At 28.8% G+C, this 21175-nt stretch overlaps 2 protein-coding genes and 1 long non-coding RNA gene across 4 annotated transcripts; 2 read left to right on the top strand and 1 right to left on the bottom strand.

Moving 5' to 3' along the window:
- Positions 1-8: 8 nt before the first annotated feature.
- LOC150029209 (uncharacterized) lies at positions 9-2113 on the top strand. 2 transcript variants are annotated; one of them, XR_016518902.1, is made up of 3 exons: positions 9-141; positions 690-793; positions 1970-2113. It is a non-coding gene; the product is annotated as an uncharacterized LOC150029209 (long non-coding RNA). The 2 variants fall into 2 exon arrangements; XR_016518901.1 differs by lacking the exon at positions 9-141 and having other exon boundaries at positions 688-793; positions 1938-2113.
- A 2798-nt stretch (positions 2114-4911) lies between these two features.
- Positions 4912-9852, top strand: LOC137812853 (S-adenosyl-L-methionine-dependent methyltransferases superfamily protein). Its single transcript, XM_068615081.2, has 8 exons — positions 4912-5104; positions 5196-5310; positions 5455-5502; positions 6149-6419; positions 8275-8362; positions 8757-8822; positions 9207-9275; positions 9401-9852. Exons 1-8 carry the CDS (start codon positions 4976-4978, stop codon positions 9488-9490), a joined length of 876 nt encoding a protein of 291 aa, XP_068471182.1. The 5' UTR covers positions 4912-4975; the 3' UTR covers positions 9491-9852.
- A 4839-nt stretch (positions 9853-14691) lies between these two features.
- Positions 14692-18609, bottom strand: LOC137812851 (putative lactoylglutathione lyase, chloroplastic). The gene is made up of 9 exons (XM_068615080.1): positions 18291-18609; positions 17961-18162; positions 17585-17709; positions 17344-17408; positions 16973-17185; positions 16832-16879; positions 16405-16512; positions 15380-15520; positions 14692-14880 (listed from the first exon to the last, which is right to left on the bottom strand). Exons 1-9 carry the CDS (start codon positions 18403-18405, stop codon positions 14839-14841), a joined length of 1059 nt encoding a protein of 352 aa, XP_068471181.1. The 5' UTR covers positions 18406-18609; the 3' UTR covers positions 14692-14838.
- Positions 18610-21175: the final 2566 nt, after the last annotated feature.

Below are 21175 nucleotides of genomic sequence, written 5' to 3'. Positions count from 1 at the left end.
TGACATGATTTACCTTTCATGATGGTTAGTTGCACTCTCTTGTTATTCACCAGGTTATCGAAAGTGTAAGTTATTCTGATACTGAAGCAAACATTATGGCTGAAAGATCACTGAAATAATGATCCCTTTTGGTTATCAAAGGTAGTTATTGGTGCCTTGGCATCTATTTTTAACTTAAATGAATAAGATGTCGTACCCAAAAATCAATCAAGATTTGTGCCCCATCATCATTTGAAACTTTCTCATTTACTTTTGAACTCAAAGTTGTTGAAAAAACAAAGGAGAAACACTACAATACCCTGGCACCGTAAAAAATTGTAGTTTCATACAATTGACAGTAGTTGAAATACTAGAATGGCATTGTTGGAATAATTGGACATAGTTACCAGTAGTTGGAATAAAGATATTTCATGCTTCAGATTATCTTTGATTTTTGTTGACATTTATAAATTATATGGCTTCATTTTCATTTTTTTAATACATCTCTGATGCTCAAGAAACACTGTATGCTTGTAGGTATCACAGATTTGTCATTTTTCTAGGTTAATTTATACTGGAATTCCTGGGATGAAGTGAACAATATGGTCTTTTTAAACTGATGTATATTTCATGTTCCTGTGGTAGCTGGTAAATTTTACTGTGCAATTGGATTGCTCAATTATAGAAGTTCATGATTTTTACTTTTGCAGGACTTCTTTTTCCAATCAATATTGTCTGAAGGATGAAATTTGACAGACTCAATGATGCTGCTACTTCTGATAAATAATTCAGCATAACCACTCGCAGAGACTAGGTGAGAGAATGCATCATGTAAATATTGTCAATGCCTTACATACCAGTATCACTGAGCATGATGTGTCAATGTGGTTCATCATATGTTAATGGAAGTAGGTAGTTATTGACTTCAACAGGAGACATGACTACCTAGTAATGGTGCTTCAATTTAAGAATCTTGAATCGTTTTGCTGGCCCAAATAGTAATAATTAAATTTTGAATTACAGCTAAAGCTGACAAGATGAAAGATAGATTTATTTGTTTCTATTTAGTGGTGAGCCCATGCAAAATGTCATCTACCAGTGAAGTTTGCAAAGCTTTTGGTGCTGATATGGTTTTTTATCCGTATATATATGATACAAATTATTATATGATTCTCTAGTGTTCTGAAACTTGTATGTTTGATGTGAGCCTTGATTGTGATCAGTTTTGTGAAAAGAAGGAAGATTTACACTTTGAATTTCCATTGCTTTAGGACAACGAAAGCTTCGTAATTTTTGAAACTAGAGTTGCTCGTAATTTGAATGTTAGTTGGTAAAGCTCTATTGAGGAACATATATATATCCGTTTTCTTTTATTCAATCCATCATTTCTGCAAGGTTCCAAATTAATTTTTTAATCAATGGACATGACCTATTATCATTATTTTTGGTACTTGTGTGTACGAGTGTCCCAAAAAAAATCTCTACAAAGGGGCCATGCATCTGAAGGAACAGATAATTTTCATAGCCTGAACAAGATTTGGTTTCAATTGAACTGAATCTCATTCTTAATTGGGGTTTCCATGGACAAGTAAGACTACCTTTAACTTCTATGACCCCTCTCCCCATTTGTTCTAGTTCAGTGTAAATGCTTATTTTGTTACTGAATAATTTGTTTCATGTTTCCAACTATTTTCGAGCCACAGACCAACTGTACCAAAACATGGAGATCTTGAATGGAAACTATGAACTCGCAGATTTCATATGCAAGCTTATTCTGTATACTAAATCTTCTTAATTCAAGATCTCAATGTTTTGGTACAAGCAACGAACAAAATTATGTTGAAATATAAAGTAATATAGCAGGCATTTCCATGAGGCTGGTGTTTCAGTCATATATTGCCAAACTAATCCTGTTTGAGTTGTTCTTGTAAAATTCTGATGTGTCAAGTAATTCCCAGGCGAGTAAATGGAAATTGTGCTTGAAACACAGGAAATCAGCACCCGTGACGTGCACTTGGAATTTGATTAGTTGATTGCATAATGCTATCAGAATACCAGTAGCATTTACCTTTGAATAAGGTTTTGCCTATTTATGGGACTGTAGGTAAATGTTATTCAAATGATTATAATGTAATTTATGGCTAAAGATTTTTGCTGTGTTTTAAAAGCACGATATTATGGAGTTGAGATGTGGTACAGTTTTTTGTTTTGACAAAATTAGACTCCATTCACCAATTACATACACGGAGTTTATGAACTTGGCATGAAACTCTAAGTTAAGTTTCATTGTCTCTTTTTGCTATTTTTTTGTTGTTTTCTCTGTTGTACAAAATGATTTCTAATCTTCAAAATAACCACAAAATATAACTAAGATAACTTTGATTCATGATATACTAAAACATATATATATTAACTATTATAAAAAAATTATGGTGAAAAGGTAACTATTATAACTGTCCATATCATGTTTTTAATTTTTTTTTTCTCTTTTATTTTATTTTATAAATCGCTAATATTAACCACTGAATTAAATTATCGTTATAGTTACCATAATTATTATCATTATTATCGTAAGTATTACTATTATCACTATCATAACTTTTATTATTGTTATTATCAATGTTATTAGAATTAAACATGTGACTACACCAATTGAAAGTTCAATTGGATTGGGTCCATTTTAAAAAAATATACTATTGTTTAAAATTTTAATATAATAATACAATGTATGAGTCACGTTAATGAAAAACAAAATTATAGACATAAATTTATAAAATTAAAATTTCACTCAAGTAATATATATATATATATATATATATATATATATATATATATATATATATATATATATATAAACAAACAAAAGATATGATATTTAAGTTTACTATTAACAAATAAATCCGTAACAATAACAAGTCTCTTAAAAAATCTACTAAATCAAAACACATATGTGCTCTAGTCAACCAGGTCAACCTTTTAACATGTTGGTTTTACAATTCGAAACAATTGATCCCGTTGGAACAACTATGTTGCTATCATTATTATTAATAACATGATTGTAAAATAGTGATGTTGGTGATCGCATTCTACAAATAATCATGACAGTAGCAACGAAACAAATTATAAAAATAATATATAATTATGACAAAAATTACGATAATAATAATACTTAACAGAATATTAAAATCTAAATAATTATATATTAAAATTTAAATAATTAATATTTAAATTTTTTATTGTTAATTATATACTATTTTAAATTATTTAACAATAATATAAACTAATTTTCAAACTAAAAATTATTTTAGTCTCTAAAATATCTTTAATTTAGTTTCCTATAACAACTAATTATTTTTGTTTTTATATTTAGTTTTATTCAATAATTTTATTGTAGTGAATGATTATTTTTTTAATACAAATAAATAATTAATAAAAGATATAACATACTATTTTCACTTATTTCTATATTATTATTTTTGTCTCTTTACTTATTATGAAATGAATTATTTTATTCCACTTTTATTTTCTTCTATTTTAAAATACCAAATAATTAAATATTTAGTTTTACTTTTTACATATTTAATTTTTTTCAACTTTCTTTTATTTCCAGTTCATTTGTTTTACCTAAGTGGTCTCACTCAGCCAAACACAAAAATAAATAAAAAATCTCGTAACCTATAAAAAATAAGGTGGTAATGTTAGTTACTTTTAATTTTCGAACATCATAAGAAAAATATTTGATTTTTTTTTATCAAATTTAAGTTTTAATTATTATGACATGGTTTTCTATTTAATATATGGCTAATTTTCCCAGCACCACCAATCAATTTTGATCTGCATCTTTTTTTTTAAATCCAAAATTCTCCTTCTCATTTTTTTTTGGATTTTCGCATTCAGAACTAGAAAAAGAAATTTTCAGATCTTAACGTTCAGAAGCCATTTATGTGTGTTTAAATAGGACGTTCAGAAGGCATTTATGTGTGTTTAAATAGGACTACAAAAGGTCATTTCTAGAAAATACATCTTAAATTTGGATTTATATATCTAAAACTGCTTTTTTTTTTTTATATAGTGGATATAGATATTAGGAAGATTAAGGATAAAATAGATATTTACAGGATAGGTAACACGACACAGACACAGATACGTATAATCTCTAAAATGTACACGGTGACACAAATCTATATATTATATAATTATGAATTATATAAATTGACAATAGATATTTATATGCACAAGTATGTTTCAGAATTTTTTGGAGCAGGAAGATGTTTTTCATGACTGGTTCAAAATATTTTGTTTCTTATTTTTATAATCATAATAAAAAATTTTACAATAAATTTGAGATTTTAGAAAATTATTGTATTTGTCTTTTTTAAAATTGTGTTAGAATAGTGCTAAAATATTTATGAATTATATAAATTGACAATAAATATTTATGTGCACAAGTATGTTTCAGAATTTTTTTGGAGCAGTAAGAAGACTGGGTCAAAAAAATTTGTTTCTTATTTTTATAATCATAATAAAAATTTATACTATAAATTTGAGTTTTTTTGAAAATTATTGTATTTGTCCTCTTTAAAATTGTGTTAGAACAATGCTAAAATTGTCATAAATCCAACAAATATTTTTTGAATTGAAAACTTCACCTATAAGTACCCTATGAGTGTTGACACCGATATGTGTATCCGACATACCATTTAAGAGAAATGTCCAAGATTCATAAGTTGAATGTAAATCACAATTGATCTGGTGGAAGAAGAAGCAACCATAATATATTTATGTATTTCTACCCACTTATTTATATAATTAACATTTATATTTTTATTTATTTAAATTTTATTTTTTTATTATACTTTTTACTTTATTTTTTTTTTCTCTCGTGCAGGATTGTATGAAAGTAAATTAGGAAGAAAGAAATATGAATATTGAACGTTTATGGTATAATTGTAAGCCTATAAACCCCTGACGAAAAGAGGTGGGTTTTATTGTAGGCATGGGGGAAAAGCACAAAGAAGAGAAAAAAAGAGAAAGAGGCGATTCAATGGAAACCCAAAAGCAGAACAATAAAAAGCGGAAGCAAGTTTTCCCATACGGAAACTACAAGAGTTACTATGGATATCGAGTATTCTTCTTCTCTTTCATTTGTTAGCGTTTTTTTTATTGAGTTTAAGGTTGCCCATGTTCGATATTTTGTTAATTTGATGTTGTTTCAGATTGATCAAGGCATGGATGAAGATCCTCGATTGAAAGTGTTCAGAAAGGAGTGGTTTGAAGGGAAGGACTGTCTTGATATTGGCTGCAACAACGGGATAATCACTATACAGATTGGTAATTTTCTCCCTATTTCCTTAATATTTCTGTTTCAATGATTTATGCCTTCAACTAAGCTATCATTCAAATGGCTATAAGTTTGACTATTGCTGTAAAGTAAATAACTATTTGCATCTCATGCTCATTGCTTCTCCCCCACAGCACAGAAGTTTTGCTGCCGGAGCATTCTTGGACTTGACATTGATTCTGGTAAGATTCTAATCTTTTTTAATTTTTATTGCCTGCCTGATGGTATCTTGTGAGTTAAAATTCAGCTTTGTTCTGCATATGTTTCTTTCTTACCCTAGACGAATGCCAAACATAGCATAATTCTAATGTGTATGTCTTGAAATTAAAAATTGATATTGCTTTGCCATGAACAGTAAAAATAATGTTTATTTTTCTGTAGTTATTAGTGAAAACAGTCAATGGAAGCAGAAAACATTTCCTTAGGGCCTCAATTTTTGAATTGAATAGGGCTTAAACCAACTCAAACTATATTCTCCTTGCAACGGGACAGGTGGCTAATATGCAGTATACTTCTCTAGCAAAGTAACATTTATGATTTAAAATCAGCATAGAATGAAACAGTTAGTTAAAAAAATATATATTTAGAAATTGATTTAACTCTATCTCAAGGAGAAAAGAGGGTGTAAAGATGCTCTGAATTTTGTTTCTGGTATCAGTATTGGATACTTATCAGGAAGTTAGATAAGTTGTTTACAATTATGTCAATATCATATTCATGATTTAGAAACAGATAGTATTAAGTATAAACTCCTTACTCAACTTTTGAACTTGCCAATTGGGTAGTACCAATAATTTTTTTAATTGATTTTTTTATGCTCAATGCTAGATCGAGTTCAGGATGCATATTGGAATCTCAGGAAAGCTCTTAGATGGACCTCTACTGGGAATAAACCTGTGAAAGCCTCCAAACTTCAGGACAAGGATCGTGCTGATGATTCAGGCAACAGTGTTTCTGCCTTGTCTAATGAGACTAAGGAGATTTCAAAGAAACATTCTTCTTCAGAGCAAAGTGATCTGTTAACTATAGTTTCATTTAGACGAGAAAATTTTGTTCACAGTCGACATCCACCAGGAAAGAACTATGATACAATTCTTTGGTAAGTTACTGTGTTAGTTGTTGCCCCCTGTTTCACTTCCTGAAAAACATTTTTTGGGCTAAAACTTTTAAGGGGAGGGACTGAAGTAGGTAGAAATTTGTCATGCCTTATGCCCTATAGGAAAAGTCCTGTTCAAATTTGTTTGGATTTGATTTTTTTGTCCTTTCTAGTCCTTTCTACTCCTTTTTTTGGATTGACTTCCACTGGATAGTTGCTATTTATTGAAAATAATTTGGGCAATATCCGAGACCCAGAAGTTGTCTCCAGAGTTAGGTCAGGAGCGCTTTGGCTATGTTTTTCTAGTTAATGTGGGACATCCTAATACCCACCACTCACATCCACCAATGGATAACTAAAGGGTAAATTTTGCATGATTGGACATGTGTGGATTACCTAACATCAAGACTAGATATGTGTTCCATTGTTATCAGTATAGTTTGATTCATGATGCAATAATGATTTGATTCAAGTAGCTAGCAATATGAATCATTGAAAAAAATCACTGTGGTGTGGTTCTTGAATCGTACCATGAATCACAGGTGAATAACAAGTATCACTACATTACCATTTGATGAATTATGTGATTCTATGGCTGGTGAGTTGCGTACCAAACTAGGTCAGGTTATGCACGACCCAGCTCTGAAAAGACCAAGAAAATATAATATTATGTTCTCAACCCATTCTTTTTGACTTCTTTCTACTCTTCTTTGATCCTCCTCTTCTTGACTCTCATACCTTTCTTTGATACGTTTCTTTTGATATAGTAGCAACTACTTGAAGATGGTGATTTTTTTTACTTGTCTGTGGCCTGGAAATTGTAAATTTCAGAGGATGGTCTTTTCTTCTTTTCAAACACTAATGTGGTTAGCTACTATTCGTTATATTTTATCTTCATAGGTAAAACTCTTTAAATTATTCCCCCTAAATGTCAACTATACTAAGGAACCCTGGTGTGAGAAAACTTCTTACAGGGGAAGCTATGAGCAAGGGTCATTGTTCTCAGTCTTACCCTTGCATATGAAAACAATCTTTTACCGAATTCAAACTCATGCCAACCAGTGACCCTGGTGCAAGTTTACCGCAATGCCAGGTTTTGCCTCCTTCCTCCTAAATGTAGGCACCAGATTCAAAATAATTTGTGGAATTTGGGTCCATCAAACACTACCACTGTTTTGGCAGTTTTTGTAGATGCTGGTATCTGTCAAGTTTGGCATACCAATATTATATATTTTATTAAAAAATATATTAATTTGTATATTGTGTATGTTCCATAATTTTAATTTGGGTTGAATGTGTTTTTAGATTTATTTGTTTCAGTTATTGATTGTGAATTTGTACTTCTATGTCTTTGTTAGTTTATGGACTATATTTTATTATCAATCATGAATCTTACTATTCATGATACCGTTAAATTCACAATTGAGAAAATAGACATTCCAATTCTCCATTTGAATGTTGATTCAATTGCCATGTCTGGCACTATACTGATAGTGATATAATTCAGCCTCCAGCTAACTTGAAGGGAAAAATTTCCCAAGTGTTGTTATAAGTACTTTATGGCCATATTCCTAGTCTATGTGTGACATCTTAGCACTATCCTAATGGATATCTCATATTTTACTTTTTTGTTCTTAATGCTTGGATATTTTTGAAATTGCATTTTTAAGCATGATTACTCATTACTTTTATTGACCAAGCACTTGCATTTTCAATTATTAAGCTGCAGGAAGAAAGATATTCTCAAGTTGGTTTTGACTTAACCCTTTCTCTATAACAATATTACCCGAATATGTTTATTTTGATTTGTCTCCAATGTGCTGCTTAGGTTAAAATATAAGTTATCTTTCCATTGTAGTTTGAGTGTAACGAAGTGGATACATCTAAATTGGGGGGATGACGGCTTAATTACTTTATTTTCAGAGATTTGGGAACTGCTCCGACCTGTAAGTATTATCTCTTTTTATCATCCTATTGTTTTTCTTTCTACTATTTGTCTTGACCACCGAATATAAAAATGTTGAAAAAGAAACTGAAAAAGTATATATGGCTGCACATGATTTCTTCTGCAAACCTACTCCCAGCCCCTTCCTTTCTCTTTAACCTGGTAGTCATGGATGTTTTCTTCTACACTCTTTCTCAAGTTCCATCTCCTCACTCTACTCAGACTTTTTACTTTTTCTTTTTGTTCCAGCTTGGATTAATATTCTTTACTTCTTTTTATTTAATAATGCACATGATCTCCAGGAAACCAGCAAACCACCCAGTACCCACGCATCCCTACCTTTCTGTAACTATATTTTGTTGTATATGTAAAAAAACATTATTTCTTCTGTGCAGGGTGGCATTTTTGTGGTGGAACCTCAACCATGGAAGTCATATGAAAGCAATCGTAATGTATCAGAGGTGATAGTTTGCTAGCCTTCCTTTCTGTGATTATCATGTTAATATTATTAAAGGGGTACTGGGAAGTGTAAACTATAAACCTTTACATGCATACTTTGGCAAGCTTACTAAGTTTACACTAGTTATCTTTGATCTATTCTTGTAAAATCTCTGCATGGTCTGGAATCATTTTTGAAAGTGGAAAATGTTTTCTTGAAATAAACAAATCATTAGCTTCAATGGATGTATATTCTGTAATTCTGTTTTTATGTTAATGGAACAACTAATGCGTTATGAATTTGCTGATATTTTACTACTGTTCTTAAAAATTTCTTTAATCCTAGCTGGACAATGCTAAAAATAAGAAAGGGGCTATTGAATTATTTCATTTTTTCCATTATGCAGACCACTGCTGCCAACTACCGTAATATTACAATTCGTCCAGAACAGTTTCAGGAAATATTATTAGATAAGGTTTGCGTTGAATATTTATTTTGGAATACTACCTTCCTCTTTTGGTAACAAGCATTCCTGTTGTTGCATTGCCTATTTATCATGACTTTATTCAGATTCTAATGGCTGATGTTTAAATGACTCAGATTGGATTTCGAACTGTAGAAGACATCACTTCTGGTTTGACACTTAGCAAGACTGGTTTCAATAGACCAATTTTGGTTTTTCGCAAATGATCTGTGCAGAGTTAGTTGCACAGTCAATGTCATAATTTAGCTTTTGCTCCGCAGAGATGCGGCTGTTATATATTGAGATCAATGCTGGTTCTTACCGACAGCAATCTTGCATGCAGTGCAGATACTGTTCACGAAACAGTAGTAAAACAGATTTTGAGTTGAGGGGGTTGAATGTAGAGGAGGAAAATGCATATCCATGTATTTTTATCTTTTTGTGTAAATACGAATGGCTTTTATGGAGCTTTTAAAAGTGAGTAAACACTCAGAATACTTAAAAATTCACTCCACTTAATTTGATTTTTAAGCTAAGAAATGTGATGTAATTTCTCTTATGTTTTATAGATTGAAATTGAATGATTAAAGGATGTGTTATGTTTACAATTTTGTAAAATATCTGGATTGACTTTTAGAAATAATGGTAGCGTTTCTATTTTTCTCCAATGTCCTCTTGGAGTATTTATTCTAAAAATGAATCATGTTTATTTCAGTACTTTTCTTTTTTTAATTTAAATTTTTGTTTCTATTTAATTGTAATTTGTTAAGTTCAAGGGAATATTAGTATTTTTTATCAATTAAATATTTAATTAGTTTATCTATATATAAAATAATTATTGAATCGTTGCAAGTACTCATTGGGTATGCGTGTGTGCGCGCATTTGCATGCTCAGAAAAACTCACGTGAACGTGCACGTGCACAGAGGAGGGAGAGAATGACTAATGGTGCCTATGTGGATTTCAATTTAACCCTCATAAATAATAACCCTTTTTACAAGCTCACAACATTATCTTGCATACCAGATCACACAATTTTGTTATGGGCAACAAAGTTAAATAAAAGACTTAATTATATTTTGATTTTTTTTTCTTAATTTGAATTATAGAATTTAAATTTGATTCAAAATTTGAAAAAAATAATTATACATTTCATAAAATTGAATAAGTAGCTATCTAATACAGATTAGACATATATCTATATTTTGAATTATATAAAACGGAGATGTTTCTCTTAACTGGTTCAGAATAATTTGTTCCTTATTTTTTAATATAATAAAAATTTATATAATAAGTTTGAACTTTTAAAAAATTAAGGTATGTATTTTTTTTAAAATTATGTCAGATGTTAAAAATGTCAAAAATTAACAAATATTTTTTTAATGAAACACTTTACGATATACCGTATCAGCGTTTAGTGTGTCCGATTTAATTGCATTGTCTCATTAGCCTGATAAATCAGTAGTTAAAGGTGATAAGAAAGAAATGTATAGTAGTGAAAGCAGAAAAGTCAAATGTGTGAAGAAAAAGAAAAAGAAAGGATGAGAGGCTTTACTAAAAATTCAAAAACCAGGGTCCAAATGAATTATGGTCATAATTGCCTCATTACTTTTACTTTCAACGTTTTCTTCATCTCACCTCACTTCATAACGCTCGTCATTATTGCACTTCATGACGACTGCACCAATTCCTCTTATATCTTCTCTTCCATATTCTTCATTCTCCTCACACCATGGACCCTTCATTTCATGCTCCCGAGGCCTCTGATGAAGAAGAACTCACTTTGGATGACTTCCTCAATGATGCCAAAACAAAGAACAAAATTCAGCAGCTGGCTGCAATGGTTGGTGTTCACACTACAGAACCAGCGATTGTGCTCACTGAAGTAGTCAGAGCTCTCAAACTCTTCAACCATTACTATAATATTACTACTTCAAAATAATGTTTTAGTTCTTTTCCATAATCGCCTTCATGCTTTTTTTTTTTTCTTTTGTTCATATGATATGCGACTTGCGTATTTTCTGTCATCCTTCTACCAAATAATACTTTCAGAATCTGTCTTTGGATCCTTCTTACTTTTCTTTAACTCTTCTCATCCCACTTAGATAACATCAAATCTTTCATCCTTCAATTCACTTTACAGTTTTAGGTTAAGTATATTTTTTGTGATAGTAATATAACGCTTCCTAATCCAAATTTTAGATTTCGGTTATAAGTATTTTACCAGTGTTTTTAAGATCTAACAAATAAATTTTCAACAGATTATCATCAACACCAACATCTTTCATCTTTCATACTGAAAATTTGTTTATCATAAGAATAAGAATAGTATGAATTCATTTCAATTATTTTCTATTGTTACAAAAACTTAAAAAAGTCTAAACTTTGGATTAGGAATAAAAACCACCTAAAAGTACATTCACGAAAATCATTAAATAAAAATCAATTTTAGAGATAAAAAATAATTAGTTGCTACACTGACTAAATTAGAAACAATTTTAAAGATTAAAAAATTATTTATTTTTAAATTAGTTTCTATTATTGATAAAATAATTTTTAAATTTGCATCTAATTAGCTACCAGGTTAAAATCTAAATAATTGATAGTTAAAATTCTAGTAGCTCCTTAGATATCAATTTAGAAACTATTTATCAATAATAGAAATTAATTATTTGTCTAATTTAATCACTATAGCAACTAATTATTTATCTCTAAAATTGATTTTTATTTTAATGATTTTCTTATCATTAAGAAACAAACATAATTAACCCTTTAATTTTTTTTATTTAGTGAAAGATTCATTTCATTATGTCCATGATTGGCGAGTTTGGAATGGAGGAAAATTAAATTAGAAAAAAAAAATCCAGGGAAAGAATGTAATATATATAACAAAAATGAAAAAAAAAGGGTATATTATTGACCAGTGTTTAAAAATTAGACTAATTCCATGAAACAGATAAATAAAAGGTGGTGGACTGAAAATTGTGATAAACAAAGTTGGTTGTTTAAAAATATTTTCAAAATGCAAAGCTAAAAATTGGTATAAAAGGTTGCTTCCACCATTTTGTTTTCTACTGTATATGTTTTTTATGGTGGTGTGTTCTAGTAACTGGGTCTAAGTTCCAGAATGAAGTCAAACCATCAATATCATAATTTCTTTATAAATATATATATATATATATATATATATTAATTTTATATAATTTTTCTATTATATAAAAAATAAGATAATTAAAAAATTATTTATTATACATTATAAACATTTACAACTTAATTGTAGAATAAAAATAAGTATTTTTTTTTATATAAGTAGTAATCTATTTTCATTATCCTTTATTGTAAATCTTATAAAATATTATTAAGGATAAAGTGAGAAAATAATTTGAGTGGAAATCTTATTATACATTGTTATAAATGTTACAATATTATTGTATGTATTAAATAAGTAAAAAAAAAACACTAGTTTTCTAAGTATTAAACATCATTCTAAGTAATCTATTAAAACTAAGGGACACTAATATTAACTCATTTTACTAAATACGAAAATTAGTTAAAATTGTTTATTTCTTTTTTTCATTTAAAAATAATTTTATTAAAGTACATTTTATTAACTTGATTTAAAAATAAGAGTTATTGAGAATAGAATCATTGGTTTTTTTAGTAAGTGTGTATTATATGTTGGATGTGTTATATTATGGAGGTAGAGTTTTACTTTAAAGAAGGTGCTACTTTGGGATCATAATGATTTCTTGTTCCTTTTTAGGTAAAATTATTAGGCAATTTTAGGGTACAAGATCACTCAAGTAATTTTTAATATGAAGCTCAAGAACTGTCATTTTCATTATCATTCGTAAGGGATTATAAAATTTTGATCACACTTAAAATCTTTAAAATGTATTCTGGTGTTGATCTTGGCTTGAATGTTGCATCTCCATCTATTTACCATTTTTTTTACATTTAATCTTTTGGGGTTAATTATTTATTTTTCCAGTTAATCAATTTATCAACACGTTGGATTGATTATTATTTGATCTTAAGTACAAACTTAAGTAAATTATTATTTTATTTAAATATAAATTTTATGGTTTTTTGTTTATATTTATAATATTGTGTTATGAATATTGTTTTTTAAGAAAATGAACTAACTGGATTTTGTTGTTGTTATATTATATAATAAAACTTTTCTGATAATTTTTTAGTGACATGTATTATAAATTCATTAAACCATTATTTCATTAATTGTTCACGAGATAAAAAGATATGTTAAAAAAGAGTAAATTAGCCACGTAAAATAGTGATTTATATCTTATACTTCGATTTTTTTTTATATATTATAGCACACTATCAAATTATATGTTTGAGTGACCTATTTTTATTTAATGATGCTTTTAATTATGTATATAACTAGAAATGTATTTAAAATCAGTACATATGATTTTTTTTTTGTTATTTTTCATAATTTATAGTTATTTACATTTTTTTACTTTATTTGTGTGAATTTATTGAGTACGATGTTTTGATTTTAGAGTATAAACTAGTGAGCATGGGCACGGTCATACGAAAATTTATTTTAAATTGTATGAATCTGATTAGAAAAATGTGATTTTGAAATATGAAAATAATGATGTTAATTAAATATTATTAATAATATTTATGATTATTTCGAACCTGATTAAAAATAATATGTCTATATATTTATTAATGGTATTTTAAAATATGATTCTTTAACTTTTGCTCATAATTTAGTAAAAATTGAATGTATGTTAAAATTTAGCAACATACTTTTTTAAAAAATTTATATAATTATTTGCTAATAATATACATATTTATGTTAACTATTTTAATAATTAAACTATATAAATAAAAAATAATGAAACAATAAAAATATCACTTTCAAAAGAAGTGAAATAGTATTAAAAAATTAAATAGTATCTAAATTACAAAAACAACAATTTTTTTCTTATAAATGAAATCAATAAATTAATATTAATTTCATAAATTCGTATTATTATAGGACAATTTATATTATTATATATAAATGTAAATAAGTGTAAAACTTAGTAGATATATAATTTTGAAAAACTGTCTTTGAAAATAATATTGGTGGTTGTGTTTGTATTTTATAGTAGAAGGAGGTATAGCTTGAGTTAAGCGTAACAAAACCTGAATTTTCATCACATTAAAAGACTTCAAAAGATTAAAAATAAATTTATCTAACCACGAATTAATTCCCTGTTGTTAATCGGATAACTTTTCAGACAACTTTAACAGCATCAACTATGGTAAAATAAATAAATAAAAAAGCAAGAGATTAAAAATCGAATAATTTTATAAAGTGATATAATTTAATTGGCTAACACCGGAGTCCAAAATTTATAGAAGAGTGATGATCCATCTGAAATATTGGGAGTGAACAACGAACGGCAAAGTTTGTCAAAAGCTTTCTTCATTGTATTTAGACAAAGACATCTGCTACAGCTTACAGGGTCGGTGCTATTGTGTCATTATTACATTATCTACAAAATCTGATTTGAATATGATACATCTGATGCAAATATTTTCCTTCAAAGAATACTCTATTCCAACTCCTTTAGAAAATCAACATTATCTACAAAAACCTGCACATTTAGAGGTGGTAAAGCTAGTTAGTCACAAATGCTGATTAGTACGAATGAGCAACAAGGATTGAATTTCAAACCACATGATCATAAAAACATTGATATCATGTCATGAATTAACTATCCTATCATCAGTTCAGATTGCTAGTAAGAACATATGAATGATTTTATGTTTAACAGTGTCGAACAATCAAAATTTTTATGATCAAGTAGTTCAAGCTTTCATCTCTATTGCCATTTCTTCTAAATGAAGATAAAGTTGAATATACTGTAAAAATGGGCCTATTGTGTGAAGGGTGAGGGGGCATGTTAGTGATATAACTTAATCCTTTTAAGAGTGTTTGCCTTCGATAAGATATTAGAGCCTTTATCAACAAACAATCAAGTTCAATCCTTGTCTATTATACATAAGCTTTTTTTATCCAAGCCTCATTCATGAGCTTTCATTTTCTAGCTTAAGCCTTGGGAGACATTAAATAGCAAGATCAATTAGACATACCGACTTCCAACCATCAGGATCCAAGCATGCAGTAATTTTGGTGTTGATACCAGGTAATGGTCCAGGTTCACGAGTAATCTTTCCTCCAGATAGTTTAATCGCTTCTGCAGTTTTGTACACATCATCTGTGCCTACTGCAATCTGCAAATTGGCATAGAAGTTACAGATTTGATAGAAAATGAGAAAAAAGTTTAGAGAGAAAACAAAGTAGTGCGTGTCACTTTTTAGATAAATATAATATTGTTATTTCTCAAAAGTTGAATACAGCAGCACAAGTTCTTGTTCAACTGATTCCTGAGTCCTGACTACCTTACACATTCAGAATCAGAAAGGTGTGCAAAGAAAATCAACAGAAGAATTGTCTTTGGGTAGGTATGAAACAAGTCACTAAGAATCTACAACTGGTCAAGTACAGAGAGCTTGGGTAGTTAGTATGAGATCATACGTATTGTGCTGAAAAATTGAAGGTATGAAGTTAACTATGGATACGAAAACACAAGGTAACAATCATTTCAGTTAGCTTCTGTTTGTTCAAACTCTTTTACTGTTAGCGAGGATCGAGAAGAGATGATATGCGATTGTATTGCACTTTTAGAACAGCGGTTGTGAAGTGATTTGCGCTGAAACTCTTGCGTGCATCACAGGTTTCAACTTCTGCTTTATAATGGTGAGAAATGAGAAGAAATTTACGTTGACTTGTGGCTTATAAGCTTCATATAGCATAATCAATTACTTGAACCCATAATCGATTGAGTTTTATTTTTCTATTATAATCAATAATAAATAATTAAAATAATCTAAAAATAATAAATAATAACTATAATAAATGAAATCATTTTACTTTTCACTCATTTTCACTCTCAACTCATTCAAAGAATATCACGTTCCACTCTAATTCCCTTTCTTTCTTTCATTTTTACTTTCTCCCTTACAGAAAATAAAAGCTGATATAATAATTGTAGCAATGAAAACCTCTTCCACAGATCCCATAAAAAGAATTTGGGGAGGGAGAAACTTCTACTTACTTGAGCATAAGCATTTCCTTTATCGTATTCAGTGACTCCATAATTGTAAGTCAACTCCAGAACAGTGCTTTTATCTTCTGGACCATAACCCAGCATTGCTATGGTATACTGCCCAAAAGAAGGCCATCAAAGAAACACAGGTGAAATGAAGATAAGCACATGCCCTAAAGTATCAAATAAGGTGTTGTGAAACAATTTTGAGGCAGATAAAGCAAGCAAGACGAAAACCTCAAATTTATAAAGGAAACCATCATAAAAATCAGAAAAAAAAATTTCGGAAAGTTGCATTTGCAGATCATCAAATGTACTTGCAAAAATTTCACACACTCATAAACCTAAATTTAAACCATCTTAACTGTTAAATATAAGGTATATAATTTGCATATATTTCACAGAAAAAAAAAAAGTAAAGGGGAAGTCATCATACCTTGTATTCTGGATTGTCTCGAGTACGAAGCAGCTCCATACCAAATGCCTAAATGTTAAAAACGACACGACCTTAATTTTATGCAAAGGAAATAAGAAAACAGTAGAGTCTGAACCAACATAAACTACAAATGACCCTAACCTTCTCATAAAATTCTATGGAACGATTAAGATCACCCACTCGGAGCATTACTTGGCACAAGGGTTCAGGAGTTGGACCTCTTTCTATAAGTTCAAATTTGTAACCATCGGGGTCTTCAACAAATGCAATTACTGAACGCCCTCCCTTTACAGGACCAGGCTCTCTAGTTATTTTACCACCCTTAGCTCTTATTAGCTCCACTGCTTTTACAACCTAATAGAGAATCATACAAACAAAGAAATTCTAGCAATGTGGTCAAAAGGCCAATAGAGAAGAAATCCTACCAACTCAACAGGAAAGAACAACCTATGAGCACTACAAAGATGTTAAAAAAAAGGACCACAGAGGATGCTAAAGCTTGGAAAACTTACATCATCAACGGCAATACCAAAATGGCCAAATGCAGTTCCAATATCATACTTGTCAACTCCATAATCTGAAATGTTGTTAAACAAAAAAGCCAAAATCAATCGAAAACTCTCTTTGCATAAGCAGACATAGCTTACTCCAACAAAGAGCCAAAGTCCTATAATTATTACTAAAGGTCATTGAGTAGACTAGATTTTGCACATTTCAAGAGGAATACCATTATAAACACAGTGAGACCCTTACTATATGTCAGTTCAATAACAAAGTGTGAGTCTTCAGGCCCATATCCAAGAAAGGCATTAGTATATCTCTCCTCCGGTATGTCCCTCTTTCTGAGGAGCTTCATTCCAAGACACTCCGTATAAAACCTAAAATCACCAAGAGTAAACGCTCATCCATAAACCTTTTTATATCACAGATAAGCAGCTTTCAATCAATTAAGCTGAAGTTCTCTCATTTAGCTTCTTCTAAATTTACCTTAACTCATCTATGCTGATTTTTAACTTAAGGTAGAAACTTAATTAATTTTTTACCTTTTTTTTTCTCTCCTATAAGTGCTTATTGAAAAGTTTTATCCAAACAAGACCCAATTGGGATATATATATAAGACAGTGCATACTTTATGGTCCTGTCCAAGTCCCCAACTCGATACACAACGTGAAGCATTCTTCGATTGTCCTGCTTGACCCACTCAAGCACATTTTCCGGTGATGCAGCCGCGACAGATTGAGACACGTCCCCTGACGCCATGACTCTCACGGGATTACCATCTTGTCTCAGCACTCTGGAAGCCTTCAGGCCAAAACTATGGTACCGAGACACTGCACCCAAATCCAAAATTCAATTTCAAAGTGTTGAATCAGCACAAGTGGCAATTGAAGCAGCAATTGGGATTGAAAAAAGGCAACAAATACTCATCAATTGAAGTGACAGAAGAATATGAACTTACCAGAGAAAGAGAGACGGGGAGAAGGGTTGAAGAGAGGAAGAGAGGAAGGTGGAGAGATGGTGAGAGAGGAGAGAGTGGGTCGAATCGAAGAAGCCATGAGAACCACTCTCACCATTGGTGCTGTGTGTGGTGTGGATTAGGGAGAAGAGAAGAAAAGAGAAGCGGAGAATAATAGGTATTATATTGGTTCGGTAACTTAGCTTCTCAAATTTTGTTTCCTTTGTTCCATCATTTTTACTTTGCATTATTCCATTTCTCTGGAATTATTGTTACTTGATTCCTCTTTCTATTCCTTTTCCCTATCATTTGGGAGTTCGATGGAACGTTTCAAACTTCAAACCAAAAATAAATTAATCGTCTTCTACCAATTAAAATTTTATACAAATCTCCATTTTGATTTTCAAATGATTATGTTTTAAAAACACTACACCTAAAGATCATACTAAAAATATAAATATACTTTAAGAAATTTATTATTAAAAATTACTCTGTCTAATGAATATATAAATTGTTATAATATAAAATTCATAATAATTACATATTTTAAATATAATCTATCATATTATACAATTCATCACAAATTAATATTTAAATTGAATTTACAATGAATAATTTAAGTCATAATATAATATTTTCAATTATATAATATAAATATTTTATACATAATTGTAATTAATTAGTAAAGAAGAGTATGTTAGCATAAATTACTAATCAGTATAACTAAAACACTGAATAAATGTTAAAGAAATCAAACTTAATTAGTTAATATATGAGTTATTTCTAAACAGGGACGAGAATAGGTGTTATTCTTTAAATTATAAACTTAAATAAAAATTTAATTCTAAAATGTAAGTCAAACTAAATATATGACAAACTATCAATAAAAATCAATCTTTTTAAAAAAATCAAATAAATTATATGCAAAGTATATGTTTAAATAAATTTTATTTTCTTAAAAATATTTTCAATTCTAGAAATCTATATATATGTATATATATATAAATAAATATATGAAAAAAAATATAAATCATTTTTCAATTCTTAATAATTTTACTGTAGTAGTTTGATAAAAAAAAATCAAATAAAGATACTAACAGCATGTATTCTGATATCATAATATCTTATCCACCTAATAACTAAAATATTTGTATTCATTATTATTAATAACTAAGATACTTTACATATTTAAGATCATTGTGATTGAAAATTGAATTCTCGAGTGATTGAAAATACATTATATTTTTCAAAATGATAACAGTTAAATACCTATTTTTTTTTAAATTATGACAAATTAAAATTTTCAAAACATGCTTTAGACCCCTTTCTCGTTACTTTATTATCTCAACCTGCACACAGTAAATTTCCATCTTAATCTTTAGAGTTATAAATATCGATTACTTGATTTTAATTATTCAATATTTACTTTTAACCTTTAATTGATAAAGTTAAATTAAGTTTAACCCTTTTTAATATCCTTTACAAAATTAAAGGTTGAACAAATTATGTTTATAAGATCTAAAAGGACATTTATTTTGACCCAGAACACTGCCCCTTAGATTATCATCTTGACTATATGAGCTCAATAATAAAGGTGACATAGATACCTCATTCTACATGCACCGTTCAAAACCAATTTCATTTCATACTTTTGAAAAACTAACCCATGTTTAAATGAAAAATGAAAAATGAAAATGAAGGAATTTTTTATTTTTAAAAAATAATCAATAAATTAAATTAAAGAAGTTTTAAATTATTTATACATTTTGTTATATTATGAAATCAAAAATCTGAATAGACGGTCTAGCGGTCACTTAGTAAAAAAACAATGTTCACGTCACATCACAGAGTAGGAACATTAATCTCGATTAGGGATTATAAAGTGGGATTAAACGTCAATTAGATTTTGTTTAATCATTCTGACAGGATAAGATTCACTAAAACGGTATAAATAAGAGAAAACTTTCATAGTGAAATGTAATGTTATTTTGAATTTTGAATTAAACTACCAAAATTGACCTCCTCTAACTTGAGTGTCAGAGGATCTTTGTAGATACTCTTACCCTCTCGGACATCCAAGAAGAACACTTATAATTAAAGAGAAGACAAAAACATCTTTGCAGGTATCCCACCTGGACACCCAAAGAGAACAGTTAAAATTAAAGAGAAGACAAAAATAATTCGATTGAAGACATTCGGTATTGGATAAATTGTAATAACACATTTTTTGGGGACTGAGGATATTATGGGAAATGATTATTTTCTTTACGCATTTCATTTTTTTTTTTCCTTATATTGAAAGTGATATGTTTTCTCACTTTCTTTATTATCTTATAAGAGAAATGTTTCTTTATGTGCATTTGCAGCAATTACTTTTCGTTCTAAAATTCCTCAAACTACTGAACTCTAAAGAACAAATCATTACTTTAGAAGATGAAAATTAGTTCTTAAATTATATTATAGTTTCTAAGTGAGTTTTAAACTTAATTTTTATTTTTATTTGCTTAAGAAATGTTGTTTTCATTTTTAGTATTACGTGTTACTATTTAATTACTTATGGGTTGAATAAAGTGTCAAATGACTATTTTAAGTGACGCCTACTAATATCTTAGATATAACTAGTAAAATAAATATTATTTAACTATCTTAAAATGAATGTGAGAACAAATGGTGATTTTTAAATTTTGAAGGGATAAAAAAATTATACATAGATTAAAATAAAAATTCATGCATTTTATAAAGATTAAAAACATTGATTTAAATACCACAGGAATAAAAAAATAAAACTTTTCATAAAAATAAAAAATTAAAACTTATTTATTTTACCTAAACTAAAAACATATTTAAGTCAAAATAGTAAAAATATTCTTAAATTATATTTAATTGGT

Source organism: Phaseolus vulgaris, chromosome 2 (assembly GCF_051622355.1).
Source record: "Phaseolus vulgaris cultivar YP4 chromosome 2, ASM5162235v1, whole genome shotgun sequence".
Lineage (NCBI taxonomy): Eukaryota > Viridiplantae > Streptophyta > Magnoliopsida > Fabales > Fabaceae > Phaseolus > Phaseolus vulgaris.
The sequence above is the reverse complement of the archived record's forward strand: the minus strand, read 5'-3'. Positions and strand labels throughout refer to the sequence as shown.

Coding starts and splice junctions, on each gene's coding strand:
- LOC137812853 (XM_068615081.2), top strand. CDS start 4,976: ATGGGGGAAAAGCACAAAGAAGAGAAAAAAAGAGAAAGAGGCGATTCA. Junction 5,105..5,195: donor AGAGTTACTATGGATATCGA/GTATTCTTCTTC, acceptor ATGTTGTTTCAG/ATTGATCAAGGCATGGATGA. Junction 5,503..6,148: donor TGGACTTGACATTGATTCTG/GTAAGATTCTAA, acceptor GCTCAATGCTAG/ATCGAGTTCAGGATGCATAT.
- LOC137812851 (XM_068615080.1), bottom strand. CDS start 18,405: ATGGTGAGAGTGGTTCTCATGGCTTCTTCGATTCGACCCACTCTCTCC. Junction 17,710..17,960: donor GACTTGGACAGGACCATAAA/GTATGCACTGTC, acceptor TGGTGATTTTAG/GTTTTATACGGAGTGTCTTG. Junction 17,186..17,343: donor TTGGTATTGCCGTTGATGAT/GTAAGTTTTCCA, acceptor ATTCTCTATTAG/GTTGTAAAAGCAGTGGAGCT.